Source organism: Rhododendron vialii, chromosome 4a (genome assembly GCF_030253575.1).
Source record: "Rhododendron vialii isolate Sample 1 chromosome 4a, ASM3025357v1".
NCBI lineage: Eukaryota > Viridiplantae > Streptophyta > Magnoliopsida > Ericales > Ericaceae > Rhododendron > Rhododendron vialii.
Window position 1 is genome coordinate 42,685,948 of NC_080560.1, and position 17,186 is coordinate 42,703,133.

The window sequence follows — 17,186 nt, forward strand, 5'->3', positions numbered from 1 at the left end:
AAAGAAAGCACGGAAGGCAAAAAGTTGCATCCTTCTCATTTGAATATTCTAGCCACGATGGAAATACCTTGAACCAAGCACTTTGAAAACTGCGTAGGTGCTTTTCTTTTCTAGATTTTGGGTATTTTGAATGTATAGGTTGGCAAGGGCCTAGCTTAATATAAACTCGTCGAATTTCATTTTGTTGGTTAACATCATAATCACATATCTGCTTACGTAATCCAGGGTCACGCTCCAACAAACTCACATCAATTTCCTTAACTTCAATTCTTCGATACTTTGTAGGTGAATTTTCGAATATTGGTATATCAGTAGTAGTAGATGCTGGTAATGAGGTCTTACCAGCATTGACCTCTAGTATATCAATATTTTCGAATACTGGTATATTAGTTGTAGTATAAGCTGGTAACGAGGACTCACCAACATTGACCTTTGAAATTGAACAATTTGGGGGGGTTTTTTTTTTTCTCATATCAATAATCTGTAAATACAAAATAAACAAATCTTTTTCGGTTAGTAAACAACAAATCAGGTGCGAGAGAGCCAGGTGTGTGCTCTGATAAAAACAATTGCAAAGATTGGAGCTTAATAGTTTATACAATTGATACAAACAAATTAAATTCCAAACTGGTCCACACTCCAAAGATAGAGAGAGAGGGAAATTACCTGTGGTCCAGATACCCAAAGCCAGAGGTGAGAGAGAGCCCAGAGGTGAGTGCGCCTTCTTTTTTTGTTCCTTTTCAAAGAATAAACCCAGCCGTCGGGAGAGAGAGCCAGGTGTGTGTTGTGCTCCCTAAAAGCCCTAAATTAATTTTTTGATCAAAAATGTTTTGGTAAAGCCATAAAGTATTGTGGAACACAATTTTCTATGTTAGTGGTGGGACCACCCATGTGATTGGTTTTGTTGAGTCACGTGAGATTGAAAGACAAGAATTTTTTCAGTTTCTACCACCGTTGGGGGGCTACCATGTTGTCCTGTATTTAAAAAAAAAAAACATGAAATAACGAGGTGGCCATGGCCCCCATATGACCATTGGTGGCCAGATCCATTATTGATTGGAGCTTTATAGTTTATACAACTAATACAAACATATTAAAATCCAAACTGGTCCACACCCTAAAGATAGAAAGAGAGGGAAATTACCTGTGGTTCAGAGACCCAAAGCCAGAGGTGAGAGAGAGCCTAGAGGTGAGTGCGCCTTCTTTTTTTGTTCCTTTTCAAAGAGTAAACCCAGCCGTCAGGAGAGAGAGCCAAGTGTGTGATGTGCTCCCTAACTGCCCGTTTGGATGGAGGATTTGTTTTGGGTGAATATAGAATGAAGGCAGATTTGAAGGTGGATATGTAATGAGGAGTGATATATTAAGAATGGTGATCCCACCTCTTAAGAATGGTGGATTTGTAATGAGGCGTTTAGATGATTTTTTTAGAAAGTGAATTGGAGGGTTGATAAGATGTTAAAGCCTAAATTGCCCCCACTTTATTTTTTAGTGCTCAAAATTGATTTATTTTATATTAATTAGAATAAATTAATATTTGCCATTAATTTTGGAATAAAATACTTTCAATTTATCTTACAAATGTTTAAACAGTATGTGCCACACCAAAATAATTGGACCATCAGATCACTGAAAATTCTAGGATAGCATTTGGACCGTTTAGATTACTGAAGCTCCTAGGATAGCATACATATGTGCCACACCATATAATTCCTCCTTTCTTCTTCTTCCTGTAAAAAGCTGAATTCATCCAAACCCAAAATCAAAACCCAAATCCGCCGAGATTCATCACAGCCTAATTCATCTAAACCCTCTCTCTCTCTCTCTCTTGACCCATACGCGTGACAAATGAGAAAAGGCCAGGGTAGAGAGGTCATTCAACCACCGCGCGGAACCCCACTTGAGTGACGACACCCCCCACCCCGTCGTTCACCAATCCGCCTGGAGGTGGATTTGTAATCCCAAGTTTGCAAATCCATCTGCACTTTTTGCTTCCCAAGCACCGAATTTACATGGGACCGGGACTCCAAATCCGGCCGCTTACAAATCCGGACTCCATCCCCCATCCAAACAGGCTGTAAAAGCCCTAAATTAATTTTTTGATCAAGAACGTTTTGGTAAAGCCGTAAAGTATTGTGGAACACAATTTTCTATTCAATGGTGTTAGTACGATCCCGAAACTCATACTCAAATACACACCTACCACTCACATGAATGGTGAGTGTGTTTGGGTGTAAGTTTGAGTGTGTCACTAAAATTATTATTTTCTATTTTAGTGGTGGGGACCATCCACGTGATTTGTTTTGTTGAGTCACATGAGATTGAAGAGAAGGATTTTTCCAGTTTCTGCCACCATTGGGAGGCCACCATGTTGTCCAGTATTTAAAAAAAAAAAAATTAAAACAACAGAGTGGTCATGGCCCCGTATGACCATTGGTGGATCCGTCATTGCTTTCGATTGATTCAAGAAGTTGATTGGATGAAGCAATTATATGAATTTACTGATGTTCAACCGGCAGTTACGAAAGTAAATGGAAAACTGTATATAACATCTTCTGTTCAATATATCAAGTATATTCTCAACCTTCAATTATTTTGTTTATCATCATCATCATGTCGCAAGATGATTTTCAGATACGCCAACAAATTAAGTCCCATTTCCTGGTGCGATTTCAGCAGCTTATTATACAGAAAGATTGGATTGACATGTTTAATGAACATGAATGTTAGATATGAGAGAAGATATTTTATTAACTTCGATAACAACATGTACGTATGCTCTTGTATTTTATACAAGAGTGGAATCTTAAGACATGGAAACAAAATCAAATCCTATACTACGAAAAGATCATCAAATCCTATACTATGAAAAGATCATCAAATCCTCGATCCTAATAAATTACAATCGATTCTATCAACTATAATCAATCACAATATTTTCATTATTCTAACATCTTCTCTCAAACTCAAGTAGGTCTACTTGAGTTTGAAAACAAAAACAGAGAAACCAATAATAAGCCAAGCCGAGCCAAGAGAAGCCAGGAGAGAGAAACGATCAAGAGATCTAGGAGCCGGGAGAACAGCCATGAAGAAAATTAGGAGAAACCAAGAAAAGCCGAAAAACAAAGAATTGAAGCTAGTATTTGAAAAGCCATGAGCATTGGTGGGTGTAGGCAACCGGAAAGCATGAAGGAGATTGACAAAGTAACTAAGTGTCTGGCGAACGACAGCGGAGTAGGGCTGTACATGGTCCGGATCGGATCGGATTCGTATGAATCCAATCCTAATCCGTATCTCATAGTTTTTAGAAAATACAATCCAATCTTAATCAAAAGTCTTACAGTTCGGTACAGTTTGGATTCCAAACCGTGAGTCACAATTCGGTCCCGATTTTATCCACGGATTTCCTTCCATAAACACTAAAAAATGCAAAATTACTTCAACTACTGTATTACATATCATTCCAAATTTCTAGTTCAAGTGACAAGTAATAAGAGAAACATTACAGTCTAGATTGGCAAATTTTCAGTTCAAGTGACCAGCAATAAGAGAAACATTACCTTGCAATAAGCTACAAACTGCAACATTACAGTTACAACCATGATAATCATTTTAGCCAAAACATCTCTACAAGCCTTCTGGTCAAATCTCCAAAGCCCAATTCCACTATGAGGTTCTCCTTTTACTTGTGCATATGATTCTAGTGTTGTCTGTTTCATAAGTTTCTGACTCTCAGGATTTTTTACTTAGCATGTGTTTTATCAAGGTACTAGTCCCATTTCCACTCAACCATTTATAAATATTACACACACACACACACACACACACATATATATATTTATTTATTTATTTATTAAACATCTCACGGTTTGGTTTGGTTAATCCACGGTTTTAAAATAAAAATTCAATCTTAATCCATATCTCACGGTTTTTTAATTTTCAAATCCATGTTCGGACCATTAATCCACTGATAAAATCCAAAAGGCATGGATCGGTTCGGTTCGGTCCGGACCGGTTTCACGATTCTCGATTTTTCTTGGACAACCCTAGCAACGAGAGGCTTAGGCCGCCCGCCTAGAGCAAATATTCACAAGGCCTAGATCTTATAGCTCTAATACCATGTTAAATATGGGAGTGAATATCCACATGACATAGGCTCTTGTATTTATACAAGAGTGGAATCTTAAAACATGGAAACAAAATCAAATCCTATACTATAGAAAGATAATCAAATCCTTGATCCTAATCAATTTCAATCGATACTATCAACTATAATCAATCACAATATTTTCATTATTCTAACAATGAACTTCAGGTACTGTGAATTCTTATTCAATCATTCAATGAGTGATTGCTATGTGTACCTTCCAATAAGTAGTAGTATTTGCTATGTGTAAAGTTGCATCCAGCCACAAATTAACTACTATGAGCAATGACGTTAACTATGAAGCCAAAGACATGCTCCTATATATGTGGCAATTTATTATCCTGAGGACAGATTCTTTTCTTCCTGACGCATGAGTATGGCAAAGTTACAAAGGAAGTTTACCTTTTTAGAGGTTTCCATTCTGCAGCTGCCGTCTCTCTCTCTCTCTCTCTCTCCACCACCAGAGGCGACACCACCAACGCCGGAACACCACCAATGTCTCTTTCTCTCACCCACCGACACCGGCCCCCGCAGATCTCTCTCGATCTCACACTATCTCTCACCGTCTCTCGGATTGGTACAGATTCCAGATTCCGGACTCGGACTATATTCTCTCCAACCGACTCCTTCTTCTCATTGAGTTTTTCCAACTCTAGCATTCGATTTTTCCCTAAATACTCACATTTCCTTCCCCCCATGATTACTGCACTCATGGAATCATAGGGAGAGAGTAAAAATAGAGTAAAAAACAGAGTGAGACATATAGAGCACACCTCATTGAATCCGCAGAAGATTATTATTCAGATTTCTGTAGATTCTTTCATTACTCTCCTGACCGAACTGCAGATTCTGTTTGGGGAAGGCGAACCAAATCCACGCATGACTTTACCAAAGCCGGCGCCTGTCAGGCCTCCACCGTTGCCGCCGTCGAACCTACTCTTTCTCATGTGAGTTTTTCCAAATCTAGCATTCAATTTTTTAGTAAATACTCATATTTCCCCCATGATTTCTGCACAATCTTAGAAGAGAGTTAGAAATAGAGCAAAAAACAGAGTGAGAAATATATAGCACACCTCATCGAATCCGCAGAGGATTATTATTCAAATTTCTGTAGACTCTTTCATTACTCTCCCCTGACCAAACAGATTCTGTTTGGGGGGAAGGCCAACAAAATCCAGCCATGATTTTACCAAAGCACCCCCACACAAAAACCCAAACCAAAAACTGAAGTAAAGAAAAAAAGGACATGGAAGGAAAACATTGAAAGTCTCAAAACCCATTAAAGTAAAAAAAAAAAAAAAAAACCAAGGTCTGCACACCCCAAACACCAATCAGAGGCTGCAAAACTACCAAAACAACCTCAGCAACACTACCCAACCATACACTCACCGCATGCAAACAAGGGTATTTGAGTATTTCAACAAAAATGGTTTCGTCCATCCTTCCAACACGCCAATCCACTTCTAGGAAAGCAAGAAGGGATAAGAGTGGAATCTAAAACATGGAAACAAAATCAAATCCTATACTATGGAAAGATAATCAAATCCTATACTATGGAAAGATAATCAAATCCTAGATCCTAGTCAATTTCAATCGATTCTATCAACTATAATCAATCACAATATTTTTTCATTATTCTAACAATGAACTTCAGGTACTGTGGTACCTTATTCAATCATTCAATGAGTGATTGCTATGCGTACCTTCCAATAAGTAGTAGTATTTGCTATGTGTAAAGTTGCATCCAGCCACAAATTAACTACTATGAGCAATGACGTTAACTATGAAGCCAAAGACATGCTGCTATATATGTGGCAATTTATTATCTTGAGGACAGATTCTTTTCGTCCTAATGCATGAGTATGGCAAAGTTACGAGTGTTGTAAGAATAATTTATGTTTGACCCACATGCCGAGGCAGCATGTGAGCATTATGAGGGTGATAAGATGTGTGTGACCCACATGATAAGTGAGCATCATTGTCACCAAGCAATATGTCTGCATTATTGACTCAAGCCATCCGCTGGCTTTAATAAGTCCATTGATGATGGGCAAATGGCTATATAAGCATATCAGAGTAAGGTCCTCTAACCACCCATACGAGAAATTCTAGACTTACCCCATCTAAGTAAGTTGGGTCTGGTATCTAAGGATTAAGGGTCAGGATAGAGAAACCTCTTGCTCTTCTATTATGCTTGGATACCGTCCGGTTCACGTCCGGTTCAAGGTATGTATTTCCGCAGTATGTATTTAACAGTGAAAATTCATGATGTTCTAGATCCTAAAAATTTATAGTTTACATGTGGTATCAGAGCATAGTTAGAACTATCATGTTTTTCCGTTAAAGAAAATATGAAGTTTTCTTGAAATAAGAATCTGTATATTCATATATTCATACCTGGTTCATTCTTGATCGCTGGAGGATTCGAGAAATGTTGGGCCGATAGTATGCAAACGGTGTAAAACTATGTTGATCTTGGAACTAGATCTTAAATTGAATGATGTTGTAGAGCTATCCCGGTGACGTAGAAAGAAGTAGTTTGATGGCACTTTTACTCACCACAGTGAAAGCCGCATAACACTAGAATGAGGGCATCTATTATAGTACATAGCTTTATTTTTGTTGGCACCAATTTTATCCATAAACGTTCTGTTCATATTAATGTAGACTACTTCCCAAGACTACTACATTCAATGCACTGACATCTTTTGTTGGTTATAGCCATTTTGACTGTTTGTATTGAATATAATGTATATCATCATGTCCAGATTTAGCACTTCATGTGTTTGCATGTATATGGATGGATTCATGTATGTTAAGTTTACATGAGGTCCATTAATGTGTTAACAGTAACTATACCTTGGTCCTTGAATGACTGATATTGCTCTGTGCACTACAAGAAAAATCGCTTTTTACAACGTTTGAAAAATGCTATTAAATGGTATAGATAGTGTTTTTCCGAACGCTGTATTAGCCGATGTTAAAAGTCTTGGACATAAAAACGCTATAGAATATCGACTTTATCGACTTTATGTCTTTAAGGAGCACAACGTCATTGATATGTTTCGGGCAGTTCTCAGTAACTTTTCCAGGGAAAATCAGATGAAAATTTTGAATTGAGCTCATCATCTATTGAAAATATTCTACGAACTCTGCATGCATGTCATACTTCATAGCCATACTATTTGTTCATGGTGTTGCTTTCGAACACAAAGAGAACAGATCTTTCACTAGACTATGTGGCTCCTTTACTTAATGCCTTCCTCTGCCAAGAAGAAGCCGGTGTCTTCTTTTAAGCTAATCATAAGATCTGTAGGGAGCATGAACTTTGCCGGCAAGTTGAGTGTGCAGCATCCTTGCATTACTTTCAAGCCAGTATATGTAAATTAGCCATTTCTTTTTAATATACTTCTGTCATTTATGGATTTCTATGCATTAGAACTTGAGGTGCTTGGATTTGCTTTAAATAAATTTGAGCTCTTTAATATATTTACAGAGCACAGTAACCAAACGCCTTTGTTTTCTTTCCTTCTTTTGTGTTCTCTCTTTCAGGTTGTGACTGGGTGCTCTCGGGGACCTTTGCTTGGATTTAAATACCTTGAGCCTTTGTTTTGCATTCAGAGGTTATTGGTGTATCTTAATTATTTTCAAGGACCACCCCGGCTAGAGTAACTGAGATGAAACCACTATACACTTCATGTCAAACCACTACTTATACTCGCTCCCAAACATCCCTAGGCATTGAACTCCTAAACGTTGAAATCCCAAACCTTTAACTCCAGAACATTGAACTCCCCAGCCTCAAAGATGGATATTGAAGTAGTTGCTCCACATTTTGATCAACTTGGATTTCTTAACCAAATCATGGTATGGTTAGGGATTAGGAAAGATATGTCCTAATAATTGGATTGTTCACAGAAGTCATTGTTTGATTCACCACCATTCCCAAACCTCATAAATGGCCACACCCCTCCTCTCATTGGTGTAAATTGTATGTCACTGTTTCTGTTGCTGGAGGATTCGACCATACCACAATTTCGGCGGCCGTCCAATATGCGTCGTTGAATAGCCCTTACCGGTATTGCATATATATCCTGGAAGGACAGTATGTCGAAAATATACAAGTCGGAAAAGAGTGTCTAAATATAACGTTCCTCAGCAACGATTAGGGCAAAACGATCATCACCAGCGACAGGATATGCGGTGATTCATACAGAACAATCATCACCGTCGAAATCACCGCATATCCTGTCGCTGGTGATAATCGTTCTGCCCTAACCATCGCTGAGGAACATTATATTTTGACACTCTTTTCTGACTTGTATATTTTCTGCATACCACCCTTCCCGGATATATATGCAATACCGGTAACGGTGATTCAATGGCAAAGATTGGATGGCCGCCAAAATTGTGGTGTGGTCGGATCCTCCCGCAGCAGAAACTGTGACATTCGGTTTACACCAATGAAAGGAGTGGTGTGGCCGCTTATGGGGTTTGGGAATGGTGGTGAATCCAACAATGACTCCTATGAACAATCCAATTATTAGGGCATATCTTCCGTAAACCCTTAACCATACCACAATTTGGTTAAGAAATCCTGGTTGATCAAGTTGTGGAGCAACTACTTTGATATCCATGAGGTTGGGGAGTTCAATGTCCTGGAGTTCAAAGTTTGGGATTTCAATGTTCTGGAGTTCAACACCTAGGGAGGTTTGGGGCCGGGTATAAATAGTGGTTTTGACATGAAGTGTATACTGGTTTAGTGTCAGTTACATATTACGGGATAGAAAATTGTGGAGGGGTCGTTTGGGGATTTGATCAACCTTTACACATTATTGATGAAGTTAGAAAGCCCCTCGTTATCTATTTCTTTGCATGATAATTTGGACCTCTATTTGAATAATCATAGATTTGTTTTGGATAATCATAGCTCGGTTCATGCATGCACTAAAGAAAAACTAGGAATTACACTAGTAAAAACATAGTTATATTATTGAGATTTTGATAGCATTATAAACGGTGCGCTTTATTTGAGAGAGCAATGCTACAAAGACACTTTTAAAACACAATTCTGTTTCCGAAACCGTTAGATGCGCAAGGATTCGTTTACATCTAATGGTTGCGGACAGAGTTACGCCCGGAGTTGTGTTTCTAGACTTTTGTGTAGTTGAAATGGTGCAATAAAGCAGTTTCTCAACAAAATAACACAAAAGCAGTTTGCACCAAGCAAGAGCAGTATCCAGACACAGATTCGAACTCAATCCGAAACCGTCCCATATTACGTGAGTCCCACAATTTCACTATGGGTCCCATATGCATTGGACAGCCCCGAACACACTTGTATGCCCGGATGTCTTCTGAAGCATTTTACAATTTTCCCACAACAGGTCGTAAACAAAAGCTTCTCTCTCAAACATTAGCCATTTACCACTACTTGACTAAGCTAGCACAGACGAATTTCCCCATCTTATTTTCAATTTGTCACTTCGAAATTCATCTATAACACCATAATCTCACACTTAGAAATGATACTTTTGGGTCTTCATTTAATGTCTTCTGTAGTATTGGGCTTGTGGAAGTGACCACTCTGAGCAGTAGACTAGAAAGATCCAGTTTTGTCGACCCAATTGGTTCTTAAGTCACCAACATTGGCCTTCACAGCCTTTCTGTACCATAAAATTGCAACAGGAATCTCCTGTAAACTGATGTGATGTCTTGTAAAACAAGATACGTTCGCCATTTTGCAGTACAGGAAAATGATCAGTTCATAATGGCAAAAGACCAAACTCAATGCTTAGGATAAGCGATGCAATCTTGAACCAATCCGATTTCAAATAAAAAGGGTTCATAATCACGTACATAAAACAACAAAAGCAACAGCAACAGTCTTAAAAACAGGCTCAAACCCCATGTACCCAATTCTGGGCATACAGGAGTGGCATGTATTTTCTGCCAGAAACAAGAAGATTCTCATGTGATCCAGCATCTGGAGATGAACCGAACACCAGTTCAGGCATGATTGGGTACAGAGGATTTGAGCTATAACTTCAAAACATAGGGACAAGATTACACACACTGGCAAATTTGAACCAAGTCCCATTTATTTTACTGGAGTACAACATAAGGGCTTATATATGCCCACAACAGACGCAAAAATAACAGTATCATACCTTAAAAATACACTATGTGCCCCAAACTTTCCAGAAAAAGTGGCGAGAATGTCGGTTGGCAGCTTTGCAGTCCACCAGGATGAAGGCAATGCTGACTTTCCGGTAAATGTTCTGAATCTGTAGCATTACTACCCTTTAATTAGATACTTCGATGCCAATGTAGGATTATAACCTACTCTTCTTGAGAGGTCCCATCTCCTTAGCCTTGGCCCTAAGCAGATGCTTCTGTACCTTACCAGTAGCCGTCTTGGGCAGAGGTCCAAACACCACCGACTTCGGAACCCAAAAGGCCGGCATCTTAGACCGGCAAAACTTCATTATATCCTCTGCCAAACGCGGCTCATCCGATTTCTCAAACCCTTTCTTCAGCATCACAAAAGCACAAGGGGACTCCCCCCACCGCTCATCCGCCCTAGCCACCACCGCTGCTTCCAAAATTGCCGGATGCGTATACAACATATTTTCTACCTCCACACTACTAATATTTTCACCTCCGGATATAATAATATCCTTCGATCTGTCTTTAATTTCTATATACCCATCTGGGTGCTTTACTCCAAGGTCCCCAGAGTGAAACCACCCATTTGCAAAAGCCTCGGCATTTGCTTTAGGGTTCTTCAAGTAACCTTTCATTACACCATTACCCCTCATCACAATCTCCCCAACTGTGGTTCCATCCGCGGGAACTGGTACCATGTTTACGGTGTTGACAACATCAAGGTTCTCTAAGCCAACGTATCGAACACCTTGGCGGGCTTTAAGTCGGGCTTGGGACTCTATGGGAAGTTGGTCCCATTCGGGCTTCCATGCACAGACAGTGGATGGGCCATAGGTTTCTGAGAGGCCGTAAGTGTGGGTGACGCGGAACCCACATTGAGACATTGCCGAGAGAACAGAAGGGGGTGGGGCCGCACCGGCTGTCATTACGTGGACAACATGAGGCAGGGGAAGGATGGTCTCATCTGGTGAAGCATTTACTATTGTGTTGAGCACAACCGGCGCAGCACAGAAATGGGTTACCCCGTGTTCAGCAATGGCCGAATAAACTGCCTTTGCTGTGACCTAAACAAAACCACGCGGACAAGGAGAGAGAATTGTGATGTGAGCAACTAGCTTTTCTTGGTGCTAAAGAACAAGTTTGATAAAATAACATAGGAAAATATTAAAGGAAGCACATAGGGAGGTCGTTAAGGTTCATGTCCAAAGCTCCAACTCAAGAAGTTCAGTCCAAAAAGGAGAGGTCCCGCCTTCGTTCTCGCTCAAGAAAAAGCTAAATCCACTAGCTTATGTCGCAGGTACATTTAGTGGGGGAAGAAGCGTTGGAGATATAAAAAGTGTCCATAAATATGTGAACTGGTATAGAAATTTGCGGCCAATTTCTGCACTTTCATCCATTACTTGCTTCTTAACCACCACTCCGTGGGCAATTGTTAGCATGACCAAATAACTGAATAAGTAATAGCCCGTGAAATAGTCTAAACTACAGTTGAAGAAAGTTCCCACTCCAAGTAGCGAGAAAAATTGCAGCTCATCTACAAAAAGAAGTTACGAATTAGATTTGTAACCTACTTGTCAGACAAATACAAGTTAGATTTCATTTTCATCCGCATTTTGTCATAGTTATTACTTTGTCAGTCACGTGCACAGTTAATTAGCAACACAAGTTAGGCCCTACAGCAATGCAGCCTGAGCCCACAACCGACAGCTACATAAAGATTCTACTTTGTCTTTTTCTTTCAGAAGAAAAAATCAAGTCAAGATTAAAAGGTCCCCTGAGGATTCAAGCTAGGCTGATAATTACGATCTCCAACATAGTTCTCAAGTAAAAACTGAAAGAGTTACCTGTCGAAGACATATGCTTGTCCCACAAAGAGCTGCAAGTGTCCAAATGTAACACCAACCATTACAATGAAACATTGGCAAAGTCCATAGGTATACAGCCCCTTCATTCATTCCCCATACCAACGCTCCACTCAGAGACATGAGATATGCTCCTCGATGGTGCAACACCACCCCTTTAGGACTAGCAGTTGTACCAGAAGTGTATCCCAAAGAAATACTATGCCACTCATCCTGCGGTGGTTTCCAAGCAAACTCGGGGTCACCAGTTTCCAAGAACTTTTCATATTCAATTGCCCCTCTTCCTAAAGCATATTTGAGTGACTTTGGTTCACAACTTTCATCGGCTATGACAATGAGAAGCGGAGGCACAAAACTAGTTTTGCTTTTCTCTTGCCAAATTTTCAAGGCTTCCTCTGCCAAGGGGAAAAACTCTTGATCCACCATTACAACAGCAGATGATGAATGTTCCAAAAGAAAAGCAACCGTTGATGCATTTAGACGAATGTTGATGGGGTTTATAACAGCTCCAGACATTGGTACTCCAAAATGAGCTTCATAGAGGGCTGGAATGTTTGGGGCAATTACTGCCACCTGCCAGTGTATATAGATTAGAGAAGTATAGTAGAAGGTGAAATTCGACAACTAGTTTATACAACATCAACAAGTAAATATATCCCATTAATGCAGTAGTGGTGCCACTGCTATCATTTCACACACTTTTCTACCCTCACAGACAACTGTCAATTTGGTCATGGGTTCTAGAGCTCGCCTAACAACATCTCTATTTTCACAACATAAGAGTTCAACTGATTTTTCGTCTCCGCATCACACTTGCATTGAGGTTGAAAATTGGAAAGTGGAAATGGAAGGCAGCAGGACGGTGAAAACCCAATTGACTAGGACAAAAGGCTTTTTTGGTTTGGTTTGGTTTACATGGAACTGATACAGAGGATTTTCAACTTCGACAGTAATGAGGCACTCTGGCAAGGGAAGGTGGATAGGGTCCCAGAGAAATTTAAAAAAAAAAAAAACGATTTGACGAAAAGATTAATTTTGAAGTCGTATATGTGCACAAGACAGTATTGACATTTGCAAGTAAAGGTGCCGGGACTCTAATTAACATCATAAATGTCTCACGCCAACTTAAGACCATTTTATTATTGTTGTTTGGAAGGATAGGAAAAGTGTATAGGGTGTTAATAACCCTAGCACATAACAATCTTATTTATATAGACAACTCACATATTAAATAAGTAAACTAAACAATGTGGGACTACTACAAATACTATATTCTAACACTCCCCCGCACGCTGAAGACTCTCCAGCTTGTTAATATCAACCAACGAAACAATTACCTCAACTACTAACAGCAATAACAAAAAACAACCAACTTGTTAAAAACAATGGAACAACTTTCAATAGCAACGACCAACGAACGACTTCAACAACCAACCAGCTTCAACGACTTCAACTTTAACTTCAACAAATTCAATGACTTCAACGAAATAATTTCAACGACCAACGAATCAATGAACGAATTCAACAACCAACGAATTCAACGACCAACGAACGATTTCAACGACCAATGAATCAACGAATGATTTCAATGATCAACGAACGAATTCAACGAGCAACGAACGACTTCAACAACCAACTTTAACTACCATTAACTAACTACCAAAGTCAACGAAATAGACGACAAATATATGTTACCACGCTCACCAAAAGCATGGCCAAAAACCCAACCACGATACCCAGAATCACGACTGCGACCATGACCATGGCTGAATGAAGAACCACACCCACCAGAGACAGCGGAAGCAGAATCAGAATCAGATTTCATTGCAAATATGTGTGCAATGATAGGCAACCAACGGATCAACCACCAATATTCCACCAACTAAAAATAAGCATCCAACAATAACAATAATAATACGAATATACCTTCGGCAACCAAAAGCAAAACCATAAAACAGATCTGACCAGCCATGAGTGATGGAACAGTACTAAGCAACAATGAACAGTAACGACGATGAACAGTAACCAGTGAACAGTAACGGCGATGAACAGTAACCAGTGAACAGTAACGGCGATGAACAGTAATATGTGAACAGTGTCATAGGTGAACAATAATCGGTGAACAGTGGTTAATGGCTATAGATTTCAGTTAAGTGTAGTATCTGATTTGGGATTTCGATGGGTGGAAGAGATTAGGGTTAAGATAGAGGCCAGGATTAGGGTTGTGATTTTTGGGATTATGTATAGCGGCTAGGGTTTAGGCTAGGGTCGTGGTGGTTTGGAATTAAGGTTAAGATCCCACTCTGATACCATGTTATTTGGAAGGACAGGAAAAATGTATAGGGTGTTAATAACCCTAGCACATAACAATCTTATTTATATAGACGACTAACATCTCTATTATAAAACAAAATGGTGTGAGGACAAGTTGTTGGAACGGCTTAGATTCGTTTGATTTAAAGGCTGTAGTGCATCCTCCCACTTCCCGGTTAAGTGCTCATGATATTCACCTAAATCACACAACTGTCATCCCTTTCCAACCAGGATGCGTAGCTAGCACTAGTATTAAATAAATAAACTAAGCAATGTGGGACTACTACTAATACTATATCCTAACAATTATCAAAGTCATGTTGTAAATAGCATGTTGAAAGGTGTCGGACAGTACTGACATTTGCAAGTAAAGGTGTCGGACCTCCAATTAACATCATAAATGCCTCACGCCAACTTAAAACCATTCATTATCAAAGTCATGTTGTAAAAAGCTTGTTGAAAGGGTGAACAAAAAGAGCTTCATAAAGATGATCTTTCTGAACTGTGTGTAGGCCCTGTTTTTTGGTTGGTTCAGATCTGAAATTGTGTTCCAAATATCTTCTAGAAAAGGATGAGAAAATCAGCAGCGCTAAGCAATATATCCGGAAAAACTGAAAGAGCTTCACAGAGAATATCTTTCCGAAAGGGGAGCAGGCCCTGTTTGTTGTCTTTGCAGAATTAATTTCATAAAAATATTCTTCATACTAAAGATTGACTCTTTTTATTGATAAGCAACTCACACAAACCATACTGGAGAAAAATATTACTAGCTCACTACTAGCCCAACTAAGAAACTTAACATATTATTTTGGATTCTTAAATATCTTTATTGCCATTTTTCTTCTCAGTTATCAAAACTCGTTATCCCTTGAAAAGGAGTCAATACAGAACTCATAGTTGCCTTGGAAGACATGATTTTGAAATCAACAACAGTATTATTTACATGTGAACATGCACTTACCTACAATATTTTGTACGTACTGCTCTACGAATACATGACAACCCATATGAGTTGATACTATCCACCCCCAAAGATCAGTTTACAATTGACAATAGAGTGATAATGTGCCTCGTAAGTGCTTAACTTCCATATTTAACCATATTGCTCTGTTCCACATCAAAAGGCCCAATAATCCAACAAAAAACAGTACCCTATCCGTCTTAAAGAAAATAATCCTAGGCTTGGTTATTGTATACATCTAATATGGATATGGATCTAAGCTAAGTTAGACAAATCAATTTAGTCTAATGACCAGATAAATGAGGGTCAACTAGGCGAATTATTTTTATTTTTTGCGTCCTTTTGCTATGTCAATAGCTCCATATACTTATAACATATTCATATCCTGTTTACCACCACGATTGACAAATTCTAACTTCGGTCACTTATCTAGCAATAGAAAGCAAAACAACCTGTAGCTCAACTCTTCGCAATATAATATTAATCTGATAACATGTAAGAACATCTCCATCGCTTACTCGAGTAAAATTTCAAGTAAAACATTCATCTGGTATGAAGCACTGCAATTTACAAACTAACTAAACACAAATTTGAGTAAAAGTATCATTAATGGCATAGACAAATTATGAAGAGCAATACAAGCTTTGAAAAATTTGAGTCAACGATCGGAGAGAGTTTCTGAGTCAATTACAGTTATGCTATCAATGAAAGCTTTTACTCAAATTTGTGCTTAGATTTTGTGTGTCCATTGGAGAGCATCAAACTACATTAGCTTTTGATCTTCAAATTTCAACTAAAACAGGAGAGAGAGAGAGAGAGAGAGAGAGAGAGAGAGAGAGAGAGAGAATATTATTACAGTGCTGCCGAAGCCGAGGGAGCGATGGGAGAGAGCGGAGGCCAATCGACGGCAACGGTGGTAGGTGTGGAGCCAGGTGTAGTGCAGAGATCCATGGACCAGGGATTTGCGGTGGGGATGCACGGTAGCTGCTCGCTCTAGAAACCACAGTGGTGTGAGTGCTGTGTAGTTAGCTGCGTTCTTCGGTAGGTCGTCTATGTCTCTCTCCACCACCATCTCTGCAACCCTCCCTCCCTCCCTCTCCCTCTCTCTCTCTCTCTCCAGCAAGCTTGGCGATGCACAAGTGGCTGTGTCGATATAGATTTACTGGAATGATACTCGGGGGGAAAAATCAACTCTTGTGATTCACATAAACAATTAAAAATGGGAAAAAGAAGGGAAAATTTAAAAAACGCTGGTTGTGATTGTGTTTAGTTACCATTTTAGTTTAGTTTTTAATTATTATTTTTTTTCAATTATTACCTTTTTTTTTTAATTATTACTTTCTCATATCTCTCCAATCACTACCTCTCTCTTCAATCATTACCTTATTTCTCTCTCCACCCACTACCAAAACTAAACTAAAAATGCCAACCAAACAAAGTCAGTTCTGTCAATTCTAAAAAATACGGCCTTGTTCGGTTTGGGATTTTGGTTTTTGAATTTTGGAAGAGAGAGATAGAAAGAGAAATGAGAGTAATAATTAGAGAAAAAAAATTTAGGGACCGTGCACATATTTACCTGAAATTGTCATTACGTTAATAATTAGGTCTCCGTCTTTCCATTCCGTTAATTTCGTGACGGATGGAACTAAACGGAAGGAGTTAACTTACATTTGCCATACCGAAAACTCATTTTAATCCCAAAAAGATACTCATTTCTCTCTCTATCCGAAATAAACAT

General features: G+C 39.1%; 2 protein-coding genes and 1 long non-coding RNA gene across 3 annotated transcripts in view; 1 reads left to right on the plus strand and 2 right to left on the minus strand.

Moving 5' to 3' along the window:
- Nucleotides 1–3,548: 3,548 nt before the first annotated feature.
- On the minus strand, nucleotides 3,549–5,477 carry LOC131324608 (uncharacterized). Its single transcript, XR_009199393.1, has 2 exons — nucleotides 4,986–5,477; nucleotides 3,549–4,776 (listed from the first exon to the last, which is right to left on the minus strand). It is a non-coding gene; the product is annotated as an uncharacterized LOC131324608 (long non-coding RNA).
- LOC131324605 (large ribosomal subunit protein eL29z-like) overlaps nucleotides 5,470–17,186 on the plus strand; it is a 57,422-nt gene continuing 45,705 nt past the window's right edge. Inside the window, exon 1 of the mRNA XM_058356632.1 lies at nucleotides 5,470–5,477. The gene's annotated coding sequence lies outside the window, so the exon portion shown is untranslated. The remainder of the gene's footprint in view (nucleotides 5,478–17,186) is intronic.
- LOC131324602 (acetate--CoA ligase CCL3-like) lies at nucleotides 10,259–16,637 on the minus strand. Its single transcript, XM_058356627.1, has 3 exons — nucleotides 16,305–16,637; nucleotides 12,157–12,747; nucleotides 10,259–11,376 (listed from the first exon to the last, which is right to left on the minus strand). Exons 1-3 carry the CDS (start codon nucleotides 16,518–16,520, stop codon nucleotides 10,480–10,482), a joined length of 1,704 nt encoding a protein of 567 aa, XP_058212610.1. The 5' UTR covers nucleotides 16,521–16,637; the 3' UTR covers nucleotides 10,259–10,479.

Coding starts and splice junctions, on each gene's coding strand:
- LOC131324602 (XM_058356627.1), bottom strand. CDS start 16,520: ATGGTGGTGGAGAGAGACATAGACGACCTACCGAAGAACGCAGCTAAC. Junction 12,748..16,304: donor CCCTCGGCTTCGGCAGCACT/GTAATAATATTC, acceptor ATACACTGGCAG/GTGGCAGTAATTGCCCCAAA. Junction 11,377..12,156: donor CAAGCATATGTCTTCGACAG/GTAACTCTTTCA, acceptor GGTTTTGTTTAG/GTCACAGCAAAGGCAGTTTA.